Here is a 23749-nt window from a genome sequence, read left to right as displayed (position 1 = left end):
TTGCGAGGAGACGAGGAAGATAAGGGGGCGGGGGAGGGGAGGGGGTGGAGAGAGTCCTGGGATCGCGGAACATGCGCCGGGGAAACCCACGCGCCATAAAGGTGCCGAACCGGCAGGTGGGGGGTGCGGGACATCCGGTCGAGGTCCGGCGAGAGCGGGCGGTCGTCGCCTTTATAAATATAATGGTGACGAGGGACGTGCGTGACGTCGACACCGCATCGCCATGAGCGCCACCAACGGGGGTCTAATGCGACCCTCGAGTAAGGGATGCTGTGGATCGTCCGCAACACCTGCGCCGAGATGTCCGGAGCACTCGCGGAGTCCCCCAGGTCGAGACGGCTCCGGCAAGACCGGAGGTCGCAAACCCACCGGGGTCGGTCAGAGACTCGGGCAGCGCCGCGCGCTCTTCGAGAGACGCAAACGCCTCAGCGACTACGCGCTCATTTTCGGGGTCTTCGGGATCGCGGTCATGGTGGTGGAGACGGAACTCTCCTGGGGAGTTTATGGAAAGGTGACCCACGTACACCCACGTACACCCACGTAGATCTTGTACCGTCATATAAATACATGAATAATGTGTTGGTGAAAGAAAGCGGCTATAGAGCAGAAAAGTGACGTCACAGCCGAATGAGCATTTCCTCTCAGACATAAACAAGAAACCGTAAAGTTCATACATTGAGTAATGTCATGTGTGTCCAAACTTGTCCGTCGGTATCGTCTGTCCCCGTCTGCTGTCGGTTTCTGTCTGTCTGTATATATCTGTGTGTCCGTCTGTCGGTCTCTGCCTGTCGGTCTCTGTCTGTCGGTCTCTGTCTGTCTGTGTGTCTGTCTGTCGGTCTCTGTCTGTCTGTCGGTCTCTGTCTGTCTGTCGGTCTCTGTCTGTCGGTCTCTGTCTGTCTGTCTGTCGGTCTCTGTCTGTCGGTCTCTGTCTGTCGGTCTCTGTCTGTCGGTCTCTGTCTATCGGTCTCTGTCTGTGTCTCTGTCTGTCTGTCGGTCTCTGTCTGTCTGTCGGTCTCTGACTGTATATCTGTCTGACTGTCTATCTGCATTTATCCTTAATTTTAACAAGACACATAATAAAATTAATATTACATTTTATTATATTATTGTCATCAGAAACTTCGCTTAATGTAAATTTTCATTTTATAAACTTTTAAAAAGTTTATCAAACATTGTTAACAACGTTATAAGTTTGTTATCAAACATTGTTAACAACATTGTAAGTTTGTTATCAAACATTGTTAACAATGGTGTAAGTTTATCAAACATTGTTAACAACGTTATAAGTTTGTTATCAAACATTGTTAACAATGGTATAAGTTTGTTATCAAACATTGTTAACATTGTAAGTTTGTTATCAAACATTGTTAACAACGTTGTAAGTTTGTTATCAAACATTGTTAACAATGGTATAAGTTTGTTATCAAACATTGCTAACATTGTAAGTTTGTTATCAAACATTGTTAACAACGTTGTAAGTTTGTTATCAAACATTGTTAACAATGGTGTAAGTTTGTTATCAAACATTGTTAACAATGGTGTAAGTTTATCAAACATTGTTAACAACGTTGTAAGTTTATCAAAATTGTTAACAACGTTGTAAGTTTGTTATCAAAATTGTTAACAACGTTGTAAGTTTGTTATCAAACATTGTTAACATTGTAAGTTTGTTATCAAACATTGTTAACAACGTTGTAAGTTTGTTATCAAACATTGTTAACAATGGTGTAAGTTTGTTACAACATTGTAAGTTTGTTATCAAACATTGTTAACAATGGTGTAAGTTTGTTATCAAACATTGTTAACAACGTTGTAAGTTTGTTATCAAACATTGTTAATAACGTTGTAAGTTTGTTATCAAACATTGTTAACGTTGTTAAGTTTACCTGTTGGTGTCCCCTCTGAACCAAAGGCCCTTTTTGCAGCCTGGGTTCAAATCCCACGTACAATATGTGTTTGTCCATTGTCTACCGATGTCCTTGTAATTCTTTTTAATGTACACGTGCTCGGATGTCTACTCATGTCCTGTACCTGATGTATGTTGTACAAGTTTCCTCCCTAAGGTTTAAATCACTGTTAAAATGAAGGTTTTAGACGCTCTTTATGTTCTTATTAGCGAATGCACATCGGACTGATAATATTTTTTGAGATATCATGTTATTTGTCGTTTATGGCCCGATCACTCAATGGTGAAGAATCACTTAAGAATTTTTAAAATTCTCTGATCCGGATTCGGATCTTCACGAAAAATTAAATTCATTCTTTCTTGTCGAACACCCAACAGGTCCACCAAGTTTTTTCCGAATCCGTCCGTAACGTTTTGAGATAACCTGTTCACAGTAAACCGACAGACAGACATTGGTGAACACATAACCTCCATGCACCCTCGGTGGCGCAGGGATTAATAATAAATAATAGTCCAAGAGATGAAGATGGTAATTAATGAAGTGATTAATGTTTTCAATGCAAATAGAGAGCTTCACAGATAAAGTATAACGTAACCTTCAACCAACCCTGAAATATAAACAAGACCAAAAGTCTAACAGCGGCGTAGCCGGGCTTGTAAAATATTATAAACCACAAACACGTATTATTAGCTTTTTAAACAGTCGCTGATGCTGTTTATATCATTAAACAAAGAAATTTGGAGGAATCCCGACTTGCGTGAGGAAAGTTTTACTTACAGAACTGAGGGAAGATCTACTGTAATCTATATACCCCACAAGGGTTGGGGGTCTGTTCATTTACCAAGCAGCTAGCTAGCACTTGCCAAGCCAGCCGTTCCTTAACGGTTTTGAATGGAGTGCTTGCTCAAATGCTTAAACCACTTGGTGATCTCTCCACAAGAACCTTGATAAATGAACACACGCCCAATGTTCTTGAGACCAGACCATAGATCTACTGTAATCTATATACCCCAAAGAGGAATGACCTTTCCTGCCCCTCCCGTAGTGAGCGAGTGGACGAATGAATTAAAATGTCGGTCGGTGACAGTCAGACGTCGTAATGACATCAGAGATGTAGTGACGTAACGCATACAAAACTGCCGCTACTTTAATATGTAGATAATGATATATTTTAACTTCCAGTATGTTTGCAGTCACTACGAAGGGATTAGTGTTGTGATTACATTTACTATAATATTAACGTTACATTATCATTATTTCGAAAATGAGATTACCATTAAAAACCTGAGGCGAATTCCTTACTTTTATTCTCTGTTGATACTGCAGTTATTAGTCCCCTACCGGAGTACACCGGAGGGGACTATAGGTTTGCACGCCGTCCCTCCGTCTGTCCATCAGTCTGTCAGTCTGTCAGTCTGTCAGTCCGACACGCAAAGAACAGTTTTCCGGACGTTTTTTATAAACTCTTAATGCTAATGATTTCAAACTTGGCACATGGTTTCCTCATGATAAGATACAGATCAAGTTCGAACTTCACGACGTTTCGATAATTTTTGACAACGTTATGGCACTTTGTTTATTCTAGAGTTCTCCTCAAGCCGCACCGCGCGCCCTCAGCCTCGTCTCGCGAACGTCCAATGCGCGACACAGCGCGCGCTCTCGGGAGGGGCGGAGCCAGGCCAAGCAACATATATATACACATCGATCATTGATCGTGAACCGGAAAATAGAATAAATTACTGATATTTAGCGACTCAAAAGGTTCTTTATCAACAACTTATTTTGTCGTGCTTCTGCTGACCTGTCTGCAAGGTGTATAAATCGAAGTCCCGAGTGCGAATCACAGGTGAGCCCGTCCTGAGGTAATTAGCGATTGGGAACGATTCGGAACCTGTGGGTAAATAACCCTTGGTAATTTCCCCAACAGTTTTCCAGACGACAGACTTCCGGTAGGGGACATGTATTGCAGCGCAATACTCAGAATGCATGTTAATATTAGTGTCGAACACCGCTTATCATTGATTCATGAACCATACACCGCTTATCATTGATTCATGAACCATACACCGCTTATGATGGATTCATGAACCATACACTGCTTATCATTGATTCATGAACCATACACCGCTTATCATTGATTCATGAACCATACACCGCTTATGATGGATTCATGAACCATACACTGCTTATCATTGATTCATGAACCATACACCGCTTATCATTGATTCATGAACCATACACTGCTTATCATTGATTCATGAATCATACACCGCTTATCATTGATTCATGAACCATACACCGCTTATGATGGATTCATGAACCATACACTGCTTATCATTGATTCATGAACCATACACTGCTTATCATTGATTCATGAACCATACACCCTTATCATTGATTCATGAACCATACACTGCTTATCATTGATTCATGAACCATACACCGCTTATCATTGATTCATGAACCATACACCGCTTATGATGGATTCATGAACCATACACTGCTTATCATTGATTCATGAACCATACACTGCTTATCATTGATTCATGAACCATACACCGCTTATCATTGATCATGAACCATACACCGCTTATCATTGATCATGAACCATACACCCTTATCATTGATTCATGAACCATACACCGCTTATCATTGATCATGAACCATACACCGCTTATCATTGATTCATGAACCATACACCGCTTATCATTGATTCATGAACCATACACCCTTATCATTGATTCATGAACCATACACCGCTTATCATTGATTCATGAACCATACACCGCTTATCATTGATTCATGAACCATACACCGCTTATCATTGATTCATGAACCATACACCGCTTATCATTGATCATGAACCATACACCGCTTATCATTGATCATGAACCATACACCCTTATCATTGATTCATGAACCATACACCCTTATCATTGATCATGAACCATACACCGCTTTTCATTGATTCATGAACCATACACCCTTATCATTGATCATGAACCATACACCGCTTATCATTGATTCATGAACCATACACCCTTATCATTGATCATGAACCATACACCGCTTATCATTGATCATGAACCATACACCGCTTATCATTGATTCATGAACCATACACCCTTATCATTGATTCATGAACCATACACCGCTTATCATTGATTCATGAACCATACACCACTTATCATTGATCATGAACCATACACCGCTTATCATTGATCATGAACCATACAGCGCTTATCATTGATCATGAACCATACACCGCTTATCATTGATTCATGAACCATACACCCTTATCATTGATTCATGAACCATACACCGCTTATCATTGATTCATGAACCATACACCGCTTATCATTGATCATGAACCATACACCGCTTATCACTGATCATGAACCATACACCGCTTATCATTGATTCATGAACCATACACCGCTTATCATTGATCATGAACCATACACCGCTTATCATTGATCATGAACCATACACCCTTATCATTGATTCATGAACCATACACCGCTTATCATTGATCATGAACCATACACCGCTTATCATTGATCATGAACCATACACCGCTTATCATTGATCATGAACCATACACCCTTATCATTGATTCATGAACCATACACCGCTTATCATTGATCATGAACCATACACCGCTTATCATTGATCATGAACCATACACCGCTTATCATTGATTCATGAACCATACACCGCTTATCATTGATTCATGAACCATACACCGCTTATCATTGATTCATGAACCATACACAGCTTATCATTGATCATGAACCATGCACCGCTTATCATTGATCATGAACCATACACCGCTTATCATTGATCATGAACCATACACCCTTATCATTGATTCATGAACCATACACCGCTTATCATTGATCATGAACCATACACCGCTTATCATTGATCATGAACCATACACCGCTTATCATTGATTCATGAACCATACACCGCTTATCATTGATTCATGAACCATACACCGCTTATCATTGATTCATGAACCATACACAGCTTATCATTGATCATGAACCATGCACCGCTTATCATTGATCATGAACCATACACCGCTTATCATTGATCATGAACCATACACCGCTTATCATTGATCATGAACCATACACCGCTTATCATTGATTCATGAACCATACACCGCTTATCATTGATTCATGAACCATACACCGCTTATCATTGATTCATGAACCATACACAGCTTATCATTGATCATGAACCATGCACCGCTTATCATTGACCATGAACCATGCACCGCTTATCATTGATTCATGAACCATACACTGCTTATCACTGATTCATGAACCATACACTGCTTATCATTGATTCATGAACCATACACCGCTTATCATTGATTCATGAACCATACGCCGCTTATCATTGATTCATGAACCATACACCGCTTGTCATTGATTCATGAACCATACACCATTTATCATTGATTCATGAACCATACACCACTTATCATTGATTCATGAACCATACACCACTTATCATTGATTCATGAACCATACACCGCTTGTCATCGATTCATGAACCATACACCGCTTGTCATTGATTCATGAACCATACACCGCTTATCATTGATTCATGAACCACACACCACTTATCATTGATTCATGAACCATACACCGCTTATCATTGATTCATGAACCATGCACCGCTTATCATTGATTTATGAACCATACACCACTTGTCATTGATTCGTGAACCATACACCGCTTATCATTGATTCATGAACCATACACCACTTGTCATTGATTCATGAACCATACACCACTTATCATTGATTCATGAACCACACACCACTTATCATTGATTCATGAACCATACACCGCTTATCATTGATTCATGAACCATTCACCGCTTATCATTGATTCATGAACCATACACCGCTTCAATCCATTAACTTTCCATTCACCTCATTGATATTAAAGTGTTGTGGTTATATTATATATATTATCTCAGTGCACCCCGACGGGAACTCTTTCATCGCCCGCGGTGATTTCACGCTCGACACTAGCTGGCGTCGGACCTGCGCGCGTGGCTCGATCGTCATCTCTGGATGTTTCGGCAACTACAGGGCCACCCGGGTTAACGAACGCTGTTATTCCAGTCATTATTGAGGGACAGATGGCCAACGCCTTGATCGACACGGGCTCTACTGATAGCTATGTTGCCTTGCGGCTTGTCCAGAAGCATAGATGGCCGAGTCTCGGGACAACGCGCAGGCTTTTCATGGCTTCCCAAGCTCTTTGGCTGCGTACAAAAGGCGAATGCCGGCTGAAGCTAGTGATCAATGGCCGCATGTTTCCGCATGTGCATTTAATGGTTTTACCAACGTTATGTGCAGAAGTGCTACTAGGTCACGATTTTCACCTAGACATGGATGGTTGGAAATGGAATTTGGAGGTGACAATACTCTCTCTGTGTGTGCTCTTGTCGGGATGGAAATTGAACCCCCTGACGCTGTTTCCAAATTTGACTCCTGACTGCACCCCGGTTGCCGTTAAATCGCACCGATACTCGCGGGCTGACACACAATTTATAGCGGAGGAAACTAGCCGACTTCTAAAGGAGGGTATAATCGAACCTAGTCGACCGCCTTGGAGGGCTCAAGTTCTGGTAGTCCAGACAGAAAATCATCGCAAACGCATGGTAATCGACTACTCGCAGACGATTAATTGGTTTACGCAATTGGACGCCTACCCACTCCCGGGATTGGATTCCCTGGTTTGGCAGGTGGCCCAGTACTCGTTCTACAGCACATTAGATCTCCGCAGCGCGTATCATCAGATCCCTACTGCGGAGGCCGATCGCATCTACACCGGGTTTGAATCTGGACAGAGGTTGTACCAGTTCACTCGACTACCTTTTGGGGTCACAAACGGGGTGGCATGCTTTCAAAGGGCCATAGATGACATAATCGCTAAGGAACACTTAACCGATGTCTTTGTTTACCTGGACAATCTAACAGTTTGTGGGTACAATCAGGCCCATCATGATGCTAATTTGCAGCGTTTCCTCCAGGTTGTGCGCATGTATAGGCCAACTCTGAACGAGGCTAAATGTCGCTATTCCGCCCGAACGATAGATCTCCTGGGGTACACCGTGACCCAGGGCACTATCACTCCAGACAAGGAGCGGCTGCGACCTTTGCTCGACATGGCCCCACCACATGATCGCGCTTCATTGAAGCGTGACCTCGGCCTGTTTGCACATTACTCGAAGTGGATCAAAAAAAATTCTGAGAAGCTTCGCCCACTTGTAGTTTGCAAAGTGTTCCCCATGGGTCATGCCGCCAAGGCCGCTTTCCATGGCCTGAGGTCCGACATAGCTGGTGCCGCTGTGTCGTCTATCGATGACAGTCAACCCTTTGTTTTGGAAAGCGATGCGTCCGACCATGCAATAGCTGCCACGTTCTCTCAAGGGGGAGACCTGTCGCCTTCTTTTCAAGGACTCTTTCCTCCGCGGAGAAGCGTCATTCGTCTGTTGAGAAGGAAGGATACGCCATCGTTGAGTCTATTAGGCATTGGAGACTCTATCTGCTTGGCAAATGTTTTGAGGTCATTACTGATCAGCAAAGCGTCGCTTTCATGTACGACACGCGCCATGCTCAACGCATTGAGAACAAAAAGATCACTCGCTGGCGGATAGAGCTCGCCGATTTTTGCTACACTATTAGGTATCGCCCAGGGTGGGATAATCTCGCCACAGACGCATTATCGCGCCCTTCAGTGTGTGCGAGTCTCACCTCCTTTGAGGATCTGCATGTTCTTCATGAAACGTTGTGCCATCCCGGAGTGACACGTTTCGCTCATTATGTGCACAGTCACAATTTGCCCTACTCTGTTGAGGACATTCGGCAGCTGTGTCGCACTTGTTCCTTTTGTGCTGAACTCTGTGCTGAACTTTGTGCTGAGTTCTCCAGATTCCCTTTTGCTTTCCCGTGCAATGATATGTCCGCTGCGACGGTTATCCGGTGTCTGCAGATTTTGTTCTCCATGTTCGGGAATCCGGCCTCCGTACACACCGATCGAGGTGCTGTGTTTCTGTCCCAGGATGTGAGGACCTTTTTGCTCCAGCACAATATAGCTTCAAGCTATACTACCCCGTACAGGCCACAGGCGACGGTCAGGTGGAAAGATTTAATGGCATTATATGGAAGGCCATTACTCTGGGCCTTAAGTCTCGCGGACTAGGACTGGACCGATGGACCTGGATGGTGCACGGGACGTTAAACTCGATCAGGACTTTATTATTCACAGCTACTAATCAAACTCCTCACGACCGTCTGTTTCATTACTCGCGCCGTTCTGGTGCTCTTCGATCTTTGCCGGGCTGGATAGCTGAGCCCGGACCGGCTTTCCTCAAACACGCTGTTCGTCAAGGTAAATATGACCCGCTTGTCGACAAGGTTCACATTCTCCAAGCCAATCCCGAGCACGCTCGAGTGCTGCTGCCAAATGGACACGAGTCTACAGTCTCGGTGCGTCATCTTGCTCCTTGCGGGGATACTGTTCAGCCGGAACCCAGCCAGGGGGGACCCGTTGATGGGGAATTCACCGTCGGCTCCGCTCCCGCACACGCCCGATCCGGTCGGCCCTGAGCCGCCGCCGCCGCCGTCTCCTGAGATAGGCGGTTATTCCAACGTGGGGGAATTTGGTCTCGCGGTTGAAGCTCCCGACGCTTACCGAACATGCGCCGGAAGAGAAATTCGACGCCCCGATCGCTACGGCTGGGACTGACATGACTTGCTGCTCTATGTACTCTTTTGCTACCTGAGGTTCTATACTGCTATTCCGCTTGCTTTCACCCCTAGGGGTAGTGTAGCTTTAACGCCGGGGAGAATGTCATGAAATTCTGTCTAACGTCTGAACCCAGGTGTCATGCGTCTTTTGCCCGCTACGCGGCCGTTATAAGAACTCGGTCATTCAGCGCGATGATCATACCTGAGACATTAACTGTATGCTATGCTGGTGCACAACTAGATGGTACGTACCGCCACTTTGTTACGGCTTGCTTGCTTGTGCTCATCTGTAAACTCATTACTAGTTCAGATGTATGCTGAATATTGATATGATGTTCGCTTGTTCTCTTTCCAGGTATTGTTAGGGATCGAATGATATTAAACTCATGATCTGAGCCAATGTTGTAACTCTGATTCTTACAACAGTTATTATGAAAACGATACTACTGAAACGATACATTACTGTATTAAGAAACCTGGGCTTAATTTGTCTGAAGCTGTCCGAAGATGAGTCATAACGCCTAAGGCCTATACATACCGTATTGATGGAAGACCAGTAATGCCGATGCTGTCGATATTTGATGGTCATTTTAACAATCGGTTTGTTTGTGTTTCACACTGAATGAAAAACGTAAAGGTAGAGCATGGTGATTGTGATATATGACAGGTTCGACGATATGTTCGACATGAACGGCATATAAATCAAAATGGCGGTGTGTGGAGAGTCAGCTGCTGCACCGCCGTAATGACATCAGTCGTAATCACATCACCCTGTCATGTGACCAGATTCTCAGTTCTGATTGGTATACGTTTGAGGGGACATACATACATACATACATACATACGGATGGACAAACACTGTTCTAGACGGCTCTGTCCGATGGGCTAAAACGTAAAAATACTGTAACTTGCACCAACCGAGTCTGCCAAGAGGGGACATCAACACAACACCAATTGAGCACACACCTGCTTTTACAAACACCTGCCTTTACACGCACCTGCTTTTATACACACCCCTACTTTTATACAAACACCTACTTTTACACACACATACACACACACACACACACACACACACACACACACACACACACCTGCATTTACACACAAACACACACACACAGTCCTTCCCCACTCATAGTTGAGCACAAACAGTTTCTAATCCGTCTCATTGCAGAAAACCCTCGTTCCGAAATGGCTTCATTTGTGAAAAATCACGAATTTCAAAGTTGTTAATCTGATTTGAAAAAGGATGCAGCCAATCACGTCACTCTATGCAAATACCGCTGCCGTGGCTGGGGAAAGAAATCCACGCACTTGGGTTCCGTTTCACTTTGTTACTCACTCACGCCAAAAAATAAAGGTGGGGGCATTGCCCCCCCTGCCCTCCCCCCAAACTCTGCTGGTGCCTGGAGGAGGGGCGGAGAGTTGTCGAGGGAGATGAGGGGGAATAGTGTGCTTTAGTGGCTGTCAGTTCTGTGAGGAGAATGGAGTGGACAAAGTGTGCTGGAGATCTCAGGGTTTTGTGAGGAAAATTGTAAGGAGAGTTTTAAGGAGGTCATCTTGCCCACCTACCTCGGTTCTGGTACCGTTTTCATCCTCCCCCATTGCCTGTTGCCCGTTCTGTTTGTCTCCTCTTCGACGTCCTGCTGTCCCATCACCTTGCCCATTGTCCTGCCCATCTCATTGTCTGCTCCGTGCTCATCTTCCCGCTCCTCCGCTGCCACACTAGGGATAAGTCGCTCGGTTGTGTCCCTCACCACGTCTGTACTTGTGACTGGAGAGGCGCCTTTGTTTTTATAGGATTTATTTTACCTCATTGTATATAATTATTATTAAATTCATTTTCCCTGCTTGCAATTTGTTCAGGAATAAACCCGTTTGGTTTATTAAAAGCTTTAAGGTCCTCATGTTTCTCCTCAGGTGTGCGCGCGAGCTTACACCGCCACAATTCAGAACGTCTCCACAGGAGTTAAAACCCTTTGGTACATTGTGGGATTTAACCTCCGCCACGTTTTAGCTCTTTCACGAGCCTCGATTCAGTATACAAAAAAAAAAAAAAAAAATGCTCGACGTTCGTTGAGCCCTTGATGCAACAGTATCAAATAAGCCCGGCTACACCGCTGGTAGACTTTCGGTCTTGTTTTAAGAGAGGTTAAATATTGTTATGAATTTTGGGGTAGAGTGATATATAGATCAGGTAGATCTGTGTAGGTATCATGCTCCGACTGTCGTGAAGAAGAAGAAGAACCACCTCGATGTACGTAAGTAGAGGACCTGTCTATCCTGGATGTCGGATTAAGTTTGTATATTTGTGGTCATACGAGGATAGCCTTGTGTTAACTAGAGTAGGGATTATGCTAATTCCCCTGTGTGTGAGATCTTGTGATTTATCCATTGTCCCTTATGGCACTACACCATAGACACTAGTCAGGCCGAACAGCACACACATACTAATACATTTCCCCCCACAATGAAACTCACCGGAAGTACAGGCAGGAAGCGCCCACGCATTGCGCCAACATGGCGATAAAACATCGCTCAGGCAGGCTGAGGCCATGCCCACCTCACGATGGATTGGTCGAGGGGGTTTGATGGGGGATATCACACCAATGAAAGGCCAGAGTAATGAAGGACTTGTGATTGGCCAGGGGCAGAGCAAGAAGCGACCCGCTGATTGGTAGAAGGAAGCAACGGACTGATTGGCCACCGACTGATGGCATGAGGAGGAGAGCGCAAAGCGCTCAGCCAATGGTGAGGGACTGATGTGGAAAGAACATTCTAGAGGCCGAGAGGCAACGTACTGATTTGAAGGAAGGACCGATGACGTAACACCACGAGCGATAAAATAACTCGCTAGCCGGCATTTTGCCCTTTTCGTTTTGGATCCCTTCATGGTCAGACCTTGTTCCCTACTGCCCTCGTGATTCCTCTACCTCGACCTCTTGCTCCTCTCGTTCACCTCTGTCCTCGACTCTTGCTGATGGTGTTCCTTTGACGAACGAAGTGCAGGGTCTCATCGAAGCGGCTGGGAGACAAGCTGCATGCCTGCCGCTCGAGACGGACGGTGGGGCCCAGATAGCATGCGCGCGCGCGCCAAGGACGTGCGGTCGTTCCCGCCAACAGCCTGGGACGGCGCCATTCCCGAGGAGAATGCCATCCACCTCCGTTGATTGAGCTAATCCCACCGCACGCACACACACACACACACACACACACACACACACACACACACACACGTTTCTTTTCATTTAAATTATCCCTTCGTCCGTGTGTAAGTCTGGTGTGTGGGATCCCAAACTAGGTTCTAGTTTCATCGTCGAGTTTTCTTTGTTCTCGGGTTCCGTAAAATATACCTGTTTATTTTTGTACATAAAATCTGGTTCATTTGAGTTACTTTTGCAGGGTTGAAGACTGCTCGGAGATCGCGTCAGGTCATAGCTTCCAGCTTCTTCTTCTTCTTTCTTCCTCCCGCGCATATATAGTGAAATCCGTATTTGAACTGAACGCCTTTGGAGTTAAAGCTGGCTTTGGCTATCCGTGATTTCCCGGTCTTAACCAAGGGGAATCACACGACAATATGTTGGAATGGATAGAAGTTGATCTTGAATACTGACATTGTCTAATTTGGTGCTCCAAAGCAAACCTGCATTATTTTATCTTAAACCCAAGAAAAGTGATGTCATAAGTGCTTAGGGTTGTGCTAATTGAAGAGGAAAGCTTTTGCAGTCACAGAGGCAACTAGAACGACACTCGGTAGAGCACATACCCCCATCAGGCTGAAGGGTTTACGTTTTTTATCCCACTGATAGACTGGATCTGGATCCGGATCTTCACCAAAATCGAATCAAATCTTCCGTGTCACACGCCCAAACAGCCAACCAGTTTTCGTCCAAATCTGTCCATAACCTTTAGAGATAGACTGCACACAGACAGACAAACAGGGCCGAATACACTCGGTAGAGTGTGTTCCTCTGCCATAACAATCTGTTGGCATTTTGTGTGTGTCAATGTGAGATGTCATGTCTGTGACAGTAAGCCAATGGGAGCCTGAGTGAGTGGAAGGTTTTGTTTTCACTCGACTCTTATATAAGGTGCTGCTGATGGTAGTGGCCCAGTGTACTCTTACCGCTACTTTTCTGATGGGGGTATCTTGCTCTACCTTGCTCTTTATTCTCCAATTTATCAGGACGGACAAATCTTATTATAATGGAGCAAACGTATATGGTTATATATTGTATGTATGTATGTATGTATGTACAGTCATGTGAAAAAGTAAGTACACCCCATGTAAAGTTTTGACTTTTTCAACATATTTCAACACACAGCTATTTGATCTTCATTTCAACAATATTGATAGATAAAGGTGATATAATATAACAAATATCATGAAACATTTACATTTTGTAGTCCATTATATAATTTAAATAAACATAAATGCAAATTTCGCATGTGGAAAAAGTAAGTACTTTTTAAAAAACTTTTACTTAAACTTTACTAAAAAAAACTTACTTTTTCCACATGCGAAATTTGCATTTATGTTTATTTAAATTATACAATGGACTACAAAATGTAAATGTTTCATGATATTTGTTATATTATATCACCTTTATCTATCAATAAGGTTGAAATGAAGATGAAATAGCTGTATGTTGAAATATGTTGAAAAAGTCAACTTTACATGGGGTGTACTTACTTTTTAACGTGACTGTATATATGTATCTATGTTTGTGACCAAAACATCTTCTTCTAATATATATAAAACTGAAAAACACGGTCTGTGCAGCCGGTGAAGGTGAAGGTGGTGAAGCCGTGTGACTATATATCTATTAATTATGTACTGTTTGAACATCAGTTGCATCCTTGCTATTAATTATGTACTGTTGGAATATACCTTCCAACCCTTTAGACTGCTGAGACCCCTTAGACCTTTGAAGACCCTTTTAAATCCCCCAAGACTTTTAAGATCACAAAGACCCAAAATGCCCCAAAGACCCCGAAGACCCTTAAAGACCCTGAAGACCCCAGAGATTCAGAAGAACCAAACAAAAACAGAAGATCCCGAAGACCCAAAATACCCCGACTACCCAAAAGACCCAATAGACCCCGATGACCGAAAATACCCAATAGACCCTAAAGACTCCAAAGACCCAAAAGACCCTTAAATACCATCAGTGATCCAGAAGACCCCAAAGGACCCAAAAGACCCTGAAGACACAAAAGACCACGAGGACCCACAATACTCCAAAGATCTTTAAGGACCCAGATGGCCCTAAATAGACCGGGAGCCCAGGGGGCTCAGCCTTGCTGGAAAGTTAACCAATTTTCATGTACAGTATATAGCAATGGTCCATGTGCATGTCCATGTGAGGAAATGGACTCCGGGCACATTCTGGTGGGTGTGGTCAGAAGGGCCATTAGAAAGGGACCCCAAAATTGAGCTAGATCAGCTCTGTGCGTTAACCTGATGAAACCTGCTGGAAAATGTTTGGCATAGTCCCGGGTATCATGAATGGCCACTGCCAGACATTTTCATTGGTGGGGTGTGCCCGCCAGACACCCCCGAATACCACCACCCCAAAATTGAGCTAGATCAGCTCTGAGTTAACCTGATGAGAATAAAATTGAGAATAAAATACTATGGAATAACAGCAACATAACTTTTGAAAATCAGATGTTTTATTTCAAGTCATGGGAAAAGCAGGGATTTGTAAGGTATAACACGTCATTTGTCGTGGGTATTGTAAAGACGCTGACGTTATCTGTTAAATGTAATAGTTGCCGAAACTATTATTTCCTTTAGGTTGGTAAAATTAAAGAAAGCGTTTCCGATATTATGGTTGGATGAATTGCGTACTGCTGAAACAGGTATGGATTAATCATGGGAACAGTTTATAGAAATGTCAACTGGAGATGCTATCAATGTTTTAAACATGAAAACAAAACACTTTTACTCATTGATTGTAGAGAAAAAAACCCCCCCAAAAAGATAGAACCTGATGTATTTAATCTTTGGCAACAACGATGAGCTGTGGTACTCAAACACAACGATGAACTTTGGTACTAAAACGCATGCCAGAGCTCTTTTGCACGAGTTGAAATCTGAACTGATATTTTATTTGTACAGTAAACCAAACGAAAGAACTGACAGAAGCCAGGTAGAAAAAGATTGTTTGACATGCTACGGTACAGAGTTTGATTTAATTTGTCTGTATATTTATGTTTTGTAATGTGATTATCATATGATGAAACAATAAAGTCCCTCGAATGAGGCAAATAAAGAAAAAAAAATAATGAATGGCCACTGGCCATTTTCTGTGGTGGAGTATGCCTACCAGACACCCGGAACCCCCCTCCCCAACTCCAAAATCCAGAACTAGATCTGAGCTCATGAGTTACCAATCCCGATGAAAGTGACTGAAAAATGTTCATCATAATACGGTACTGTATAGCCCATATGAATGACCACAAGCAGATGTCAGCCATTCATTCAAACAAATTTCAAATTCTCTAGAGTGGCCTCCTATCAGTAATCCCCGTCTTCCTTCTCCGATTCTGAGTCTTCACTCCATGCTTCGCCATCTGAATCTCTCAATAATCCATTAATACTTTCTACTTCCAAATCCGACTCGCTGTCACCTACGACCTCCATGTCCTCTGCATTGTTACTGCCATTCGCAAACAAACTGCCTGGTATGGCTGGCCCTTCAAACCAGGTTAGCTTCAAGAGGTTGTCATTCACAGACCATCCATATAATCGGTTGGTGACAAACCGTCCCCAGGAGATGCTGTCACGGCATGTGTTCACAATGCTGTTACATACTGCGTTCGTCGAATCTTCATGTCAAGGGTCCGACGAGAAGGTGGCAGCAGGGCACAGTCGATCCGTTTGATGTTTGCCAGTGGATTCTCCTGAAAGTCAATGAAAGGCATGATTAGAGCTGTTGTGAGGTATTCTGATTTTATAATGATGATCATATTCTCAGTTTCTCATGCCTTAATTACCTGATCAACTTTGCCAGTCATTTGCATCAGTTTGTTGTATCGTGCTTCATTGACATCTCGAGTCTTGCTTTGTCCGTACATGCGGCAGACAAACTCTGACGCGACATCCAGATCAACACTACCATCCACCTCACCCATACTGATGAAGAGGTTGACGTAACAGCCAGTTTTGTCCTTCTCTACGATGTCAAGGGGTTTACTTCTGCCTTTCCTGACAAATCAAGTACAAGTTCCAAATGTAACCATTCAACCACTCCTCCAATGATTTTACTTTAATAGAAACATTTTATTGAAACGCAAATATCTTGTGCCTACCTGTAAAAGGTCGAGGTGAAGTCACATCCAGTGAAGGCATGGTATCCGGGCAGTGCTCTGGGAAGTCCAGGTTTGCGCTCTTCAAGGACGTCAGCAATGTTTGTCACGTTGATATACCTCCTGCTGTTTCCCATCCCACAGTCCATGATGATATTGGCCATTGACCGGACTTCTCTGCGTTGCTGTCCAAGGGCACCAATCAGTATCACTAAGACATCGGTGTCCGATGCCCTCACCATGACATTCCCTGCTGTAATATTTGCGATATGGAAAGCAATCAGCGTATCGGCCTCTTCATGGTCGCCTTGGAGGTGTGCTGGGCTGGTTACAGTGAGATGATGGTGCTCCTCCGGGACGTACTGGAAGCATTCGCCAGCGTAAGAAGCAAGCAAGCTCTTTCCACCAAAGATATTCCAGTAATGATCTTTACCCCACTCTTTCAAGAGAAACTTGGCGAGTTCATTCTTAAATACTCTATTGGTGAGAAGTTTTTGCCCGCTCTGTCTGATTGTCTGATCTGGCCCGGTAATTACATATACGGAGTCAACTGCACCCTGCAACTTTCTCTCACTGTCCTTTATGGAGTTCTCCACGTACTTGTCGAGACAAACATGTGCTTCACTAGCCCTCCCTGAACATACCACTGACAGCATGGTCCGAGCAATTGATGCATATGATGCTCCCATGTTTAGTTGCGAGAGGACGGAATGGAGAAGAAGTCCTCCATCATAGACCTGTACATAACTCCTCGGTAACTCGGATTCTGTGATTGTTTCTGTCTGGAGGGACTCAAGCCTTTTCAGCGATGCCGATTTTTTCGGTTTTCACATGCGCCCCATCACAGTGTGCGAGTGACAGTGGGTACGTGGTAATTGGGTAAGAGAGAACCTTCCGAACGTCAAATGTTGTCTTCTCTGCAACGACTACGATCATACGTACAAACATATCCCTCAGGCTCTCGGCATTTGTCTTGGCTTTCTGTAAGGCGGGTAGTATAGTTTTGTTCTTCAACGTGTGCATTTCACAGGTTCAAGAAATCTACTGCTGTTGCTGTTCCATTCATCTTGAAATTTCTCTCTTTCACCCTGACCTCTTTTCAGCGTATTGAGTAGATATGCTTCGGTAGCCTTAGATGCTGCTTGACCGGTTGCAACATTCACCAAGGAAGTTGGAGCATCATTTGTGAATGGATTGCAGAATTCATCAATTTTTGTACTCATGCAGCCATCTGACTATTGTCCCTTTTCATTTTTGAGGGACGGCATTGAGCTGTTGCATTTCCCCCCAGTTCAAGCCCGACGAATGTTCTTATTTATTTATAAAATAGGCGTAGGTGATCCGTCTGTCCGGGGGTGTGGCTTAGTCCGTTTGCAGAGTAGCTCCACCCATTCTTGGAGAGGCTTCATGTAAACAAATATCCACCATTTTATTAACTCGAATAGCTTTGAGGCCTGTTTAGTTAGGCCCGTGCTGTCTTTCTCTCTCACACAGGTTTATTTCAACTCAAATTCGATATTTCATTTTTAACAGTCGCTAACATAGTTTTAGACTCGGTTGAAAAAAAACGGGAAGAGAATCCCATGAAAGTTTCCGTTTATAGAACGAAATGAATTCTCAAAGGCCTGTAAAATAAAGCCCATTCATTGAGTCACCCTCACGATTTTATATCGAATTCACCATCTGATTTAATTTTTATTGATGGTTTTAGACTCGGTGTCAGAAATAATTGAGAACATTCACGCACACACGGGAAAATGCAGAGTTATATTTTTAAAAATCGCGCCATGATGATACACGAAAATACACCGCCTAAAATAACAGTCGGGGAAAATGTCGACATATATTAAAAATTCGCTTTTTCTTTTCCGTTAAGATATATTACTTTTCCGTTTGATGACAGTCGTCACAAAAACGTCAACAATGATGCCGACATATATTTCTTCATTCTTATTTCATTCAACATTATTATCCGGAAGTAAAGGTTCACGTGTTCATTTCACGTGTGAAAAAACAAACTCCATTTCACGTGTGCATGGACGTGTCATTCACATTTGTAAAATATATAAATTAACAGACGGGAAATTGCTGAGAGATATTTCTTCGTTTTTATTTTATTAGTTACGAGCAGAAGTACCCGGCGTTGCCGGGCGGGGAAAGGAGGAAGGAAGAGGGAGGTGGGAGGAAGGAAGAGGGAGGTGGGAGGATGGAGGAGGGATGAGTGATGGGCACGTACACATTAAACATGTATATACATGTGGGATGTGCGATATACACATGTGCCGTGGGACATGTGTAGGTGTACGTGTGTGTGTATGTATACATGTGTGTGTGTTTGTGTATGTGCATGTGTATGCATGTGTGTCAGTGTACATGTGTGTGTACATGTGTGTGTGTACGTGTATATATATATGTGTGTGTGTGTGTGTGTGTGTGTGTGTGTGTGTGTGTGTGAGAGAGAGAGAGTATGTGAGTATGTGTTTATATATGTGTGTGTGTGTGTTTGTGTATGTGTGTGTGTATATATATATATATATATATATATATTGTGGCGGACACAAAAGCCCACTGGCGTGGTGACATCATTCCGCGCACCAAGTGGGCGGTGGCCACGCCCGAGGGGTAGGCGTGGCCTCATGATATACACCGGGCGCGCAGCCCGGAGTGCGCCAGTGTTACAGTGAGCTCCTGAAATAAAGACGCTTATAAGTTCCCGCTTGTCCGCCTCCTCCTTGCTCGCAAGCAGCGCGCGTAACGCCGCGCTTTACTGGTGACCCCCTTGACGTTGGATCTGCCGGAGCGATCCTTCCACACGCGACGCCATTGGCATGGCCAACTTCATCAAACTTCCCGAATTTTGGGAGGCTCAGGCCGAAGTCTGGTTCGTCCAGGCCGAAGCCCAATTTCAGCTTCGGCGCCTCACCGGCGATGACACGCGCTATTGCCACGTATTCGCCTCCCTCGGGCCTGGCACGGCCGCTCGAGTTGTGTCCGTCCTTCGCCACCCACCGGACGGCCACAAGTACGAGGCACTCAAGCGGCTACTCCTAGCCACGTTCGGCCTCACAGACGACGCATGGGCCGACCGCCTCCTGGATCTCCCCGAGCTCGGTGACACGCGCCCGTCGGTCCGAATGGACCATATGCTGTCACTGTTGGGCGACGAAGCCCCCGATTCTCTATTCCGGGCGCTTTTCCATCGCCAACTTCCAGCGCAGGTTCGCCTCGCGTTGGCCGGGACCGGGCTAACGGAACCCCGAGCATTGGCCGCTGAGGCGGACAAGTACTTCTCCGCTTCGGACACGCGGGCGAGAGTCGGCGTGGCCGTCACGGCCCCCGTGGCTGATGCTGCTGATGCTGCTGCTGATGCTGCTGATCCACAGCATCAGCTTATACAGCATACGCAGCATGCTGATACGCACCTCGTGACCGCCGCCACGCCCCGCCCACCGCCGCGGCGAAAACCGCCACTGCGGGGAAACCCGCCAACTCCACCGGCCTGGCAGAGCCAGCCACGCTCCTCCAGCTCCACCACCTGGTGCTGGTTCCACGCCAAGTTCAGCCACGAAGCTCGGCAGTGTCATCCGCCATGCTCCTTCAACAGGTCGGGAAACGCCTGGGCCGGCGCTCAATAGTGGCGATGAGCGCCGGCCGTTCGAGCAGCCTGCTGTTCATAACGGACACCTTCTCCGGGCGCCGTTACCTATGCGACATGGGAGCGCAGGTGAGTGTCGTTCCCGCCGGCACGTCAGACAAGCACGCCGCGGGTGGGGGCCCCGCGCTGCTTGCCGCGAACGGGACGCCCATCCGTACGTATGGAAAACGCTGCCTCTCTCTGCGGTTCGGAGGGCAGGTTTTCCGATGGACGTTCGTCACCGCCGACGTGCCCATGGCACTGCATGGCGCGGACTTCCTGTGCGCTAATGGGCTCCTGGTCGACGTCAAGCGCAGACGTCTTGTCCAGGCCGAGACGTTCAGCTCGCTCGCTTGTGCGTTGCCCAGCTCAACGAGCGGCTTGCCGAACGGTTCGGTTCCGGCCACGTTGGTCTGTACGCTTCCGGCAGCGGACGCATTCACCCGCCTCCTCGCCGGCTTCCCGGCCCTCACGCGGCCCACCTTCTCGGCGGGGGCCGTCAAGCACGGGGTGGCCCATCACATCCCCACCGTCGGGCCACCGGTCTACGCCCGGGCACGCCGCCTCGAGCCGACGAAGCTGGCAGTGGCAAAAGCGGCGTTCGCTACCTTGGAGCGACTCGGCATCGTTCGGCGCTCAGAGAGCGCTTGGGCGTCGCCGCTGCACATCGTGCCGAAGCCCGGCGGGGGATGGCGACCGTGCGGGGACTATCACCGTCTCAATGACGCCACGACTCCCGACCGCTACCCCGTCCCCCACATTCAGGACTTTTCCGCCCGTTTGGCGGGCATGTCCTTCTTCTCGAAGGTGGACCTCATACGCGGCTACCATCAGGTCCCCGTCAGGCCGGAGGACGTCCCGAAGACGGCGGTCATCACGCCATTCGGACTCTTCGAGTTCCTGCGCATGCCCTTCGGTCTGAAGAATGCGGCTCAGGCGTTCCAGCGACTGATGGACAGCGTCCTGCGTGACTTGGATTTTGTCTACATCTACCTGGACAATATCCTCGTCGCCAGCGCGTCCCGCGAAGAGCACCTACGCCACCTCCGCACGCTCTTCGAACGCCTGGGCCAGCATGGCCTGATTGTGAACCCCGCAAAGTGCCGGTTCGGCGCCACCATAATCGATTTTCTGGGGCACCGTGTCACCAGGCATGGAGCCGTCCCCCTGCCGGCCAAGGTGGAGGCGGTGGAGGGGTTTCCGCGCCCCCGCACGATCAGAGGGCTGCAGAAGTTCCTGGGCATGGTGAACTTTTACCATCGGTTCCTGCCCCGTATCGCCCAGCTCCTGCGCCCCCTGCACGAAGCTCTCCGAGGTAAGCCGGGCAAAGGCGACGTTACCTGGACCGAGCAGATGGACACGGCGTTCACGGGCGCGAAGCTCGCCTTGGCTAACGCCACCATGCTCGCGCACCCGGCGCCCGATGCACCGATCGCCCTCACCACCGATGCCTCGGACTACGCGGTGGGCGCGGTGCACGAGCAATGGGTGCGTGGAGCTTGGCAACCGCTGGCGTTCTTTAGCCGGCAGCTTCGCCCGCCCGAACGCCGTTACAGTACCTTCGACCGCGAGTTGCTCGGGCTTCACTTGGCGGTCAGTCACTTCCGCCATCTGCTCGAGGGCCGTGCGTTCACTGCCTTCGTCGACCACAAGCCGCTGATCTTCGCGATGGGCAAGGTCACCGAGCCGTGGTCGGCCCGGCAGCAGCGTCACCTCTCGGCCGTGTCCGAGTACACGACGGACATCCAGCACGTCGCGGGGAAGGACAACCCGGTGGCGGATTGCCTTTCCCGGGCCGTCGCCCACGCAGTCCACCTCGGCACCGACTATGCCCGGATGGCAGCGGACCAGGCCGCTGACCCCGACGTCCAGGCCTTGCGGACCGCCGTCACGGGCCTCCGCGTCACCGAGGTGGCGTTCGACGGCGCGGGCGCGGCCCTCTTGTGCGACGTCTCCCCCGGGCGTCCTCGCCCCATCGTGCCCAGCGGGCTGGCAGCGCCAGGTGTTTGACGCCATCCACGGCCTGTCCCACCCGGGCGCGAGGGCCTCCCAAAGGCTGATCGCCAACAAGTTCGTCTGGCATGGCCTCCGGAAGGCCGTCCGCGGCTGGGCCAGGACGTGCCTCGCGTGCCAGCGCGCCAAGGTGCACCGGCACACCCAGGCCCCGTTGGCCCCGTTCACGGTGCCGGAACGCCGGTTTGACCATGTCCACGTGGACCTGGTGGGACCTAGGTCCCCCTCGCGGGGTTTCACCTACGTCCTCACCATGGTGGACCGCACCACCCGGTGGCCGGAGGCCGTGCGCTTGGCGTCGACAACGGCGGCCGATGTCACGCAGGCTTTCATCGCCACCTGGGTCGCCCGGTTCGGCGCCCCCTCAGACATCTCGTCCGACCGCGGCCCCCAGTTCACCTCGGAGCTCTGGGGGGCGGTCGCGCAGGGGCTCGGGGTCCGGCTGCACCGAACCACGGCCTACCACCCCCAGGCTAACGGCCTGTGTGAGCGATTTCACCGCTCATTGAAGGCCGCGCTCCGGGCCACCCTCCGCGACGGCGGCTGGGTCGACAGGCTCCCCTGGGTCCTGCTGGGCCTCCGGACGGCGCCCAAGGAGGACCTGCGCGCATCCGCGGCGGAGTTGGTCTTCGGGCAACCGCTGCGGGTGCCGGGCGAGTTCCTCCCCGACTCCACGGCACCATGGTCCGTGGCACAGCAGCGCTCCGCTCTGCAAGAGACCGCCCAGAGGTTCGCCCCGGTGCCAACGGCATGCCACGGGCACCCACCGACGCACGTCGCCCCGGAGCTTCGCACGGCGGAGTACGTCTTCGTCCGCCACGATGCCCACCGGACACCACTGCGGCCCCCGTACGACGGGCCTTTCCGCGTGCTGGAGACCGGGGCGAAGCACTTCACCCTGGACATCGGCGGTACTCCTGACCGCGTTTCGGTAGACCGCCTCAAGCCGGCCCACCTCGACGTGGACCATCCACCGCCATGGGGCCGACCCCCACGTCGGGGCCGCCCCCCTGCGGGCGGACCCCCGGCACCGCCCAGCCCCGCCGCCACGCCGCCCCCCGGTCCTGCACCCATCCCAGGGGCAGCCAGGGGCATCCC

The 23749-nt window shown here is 47.7% G+C and overlaps 1 protein-coding gene across 1 annotated transcript in view; it reads left to right on the top strand.

The window, feature by feature from the left end:
• The first annotated feature begins 46 nt into the window (after positions 1-46).
• Positions 47-23749, top strand: part of LOC137436378 (small conductance calcium-activated potassium channel protein 2) — a 104577-nt gene continuing 80874 nt past the window's right edge. The window contains exon 1 of the mRNA XM_078769013.1: positions 47-511. Within this exon, the coding sequence (XP_078625139.1) occupies positions 224-511 (288 nt within the window). The 5' untranslated portion in view covers positions 47-223. The remainder of the gene's footprint in view (positions 512-23749) is intronic.

This window comes from Myxine glutinosa, unplaced genomic scaffold (genome assembly GCF_964187855.1).
Source record: "Myxine glutinosa unplaced genomic scaffold, kmMyxGlut1.1 SCAFFOLD_913, whole genome shotgun sequence".
Classification (NCBI taxonomy): Eukaryota; Metazoa; Chordata; class Myxini; order Myxiniformes; family Myxinidae; genus Myxine; species Myxine glutinosa.
The sequence above is the reverse complement of the archived record's forward strand: the minus strand, read 5'-3'. Positions and strand labels throughout refer to the sequence as shown.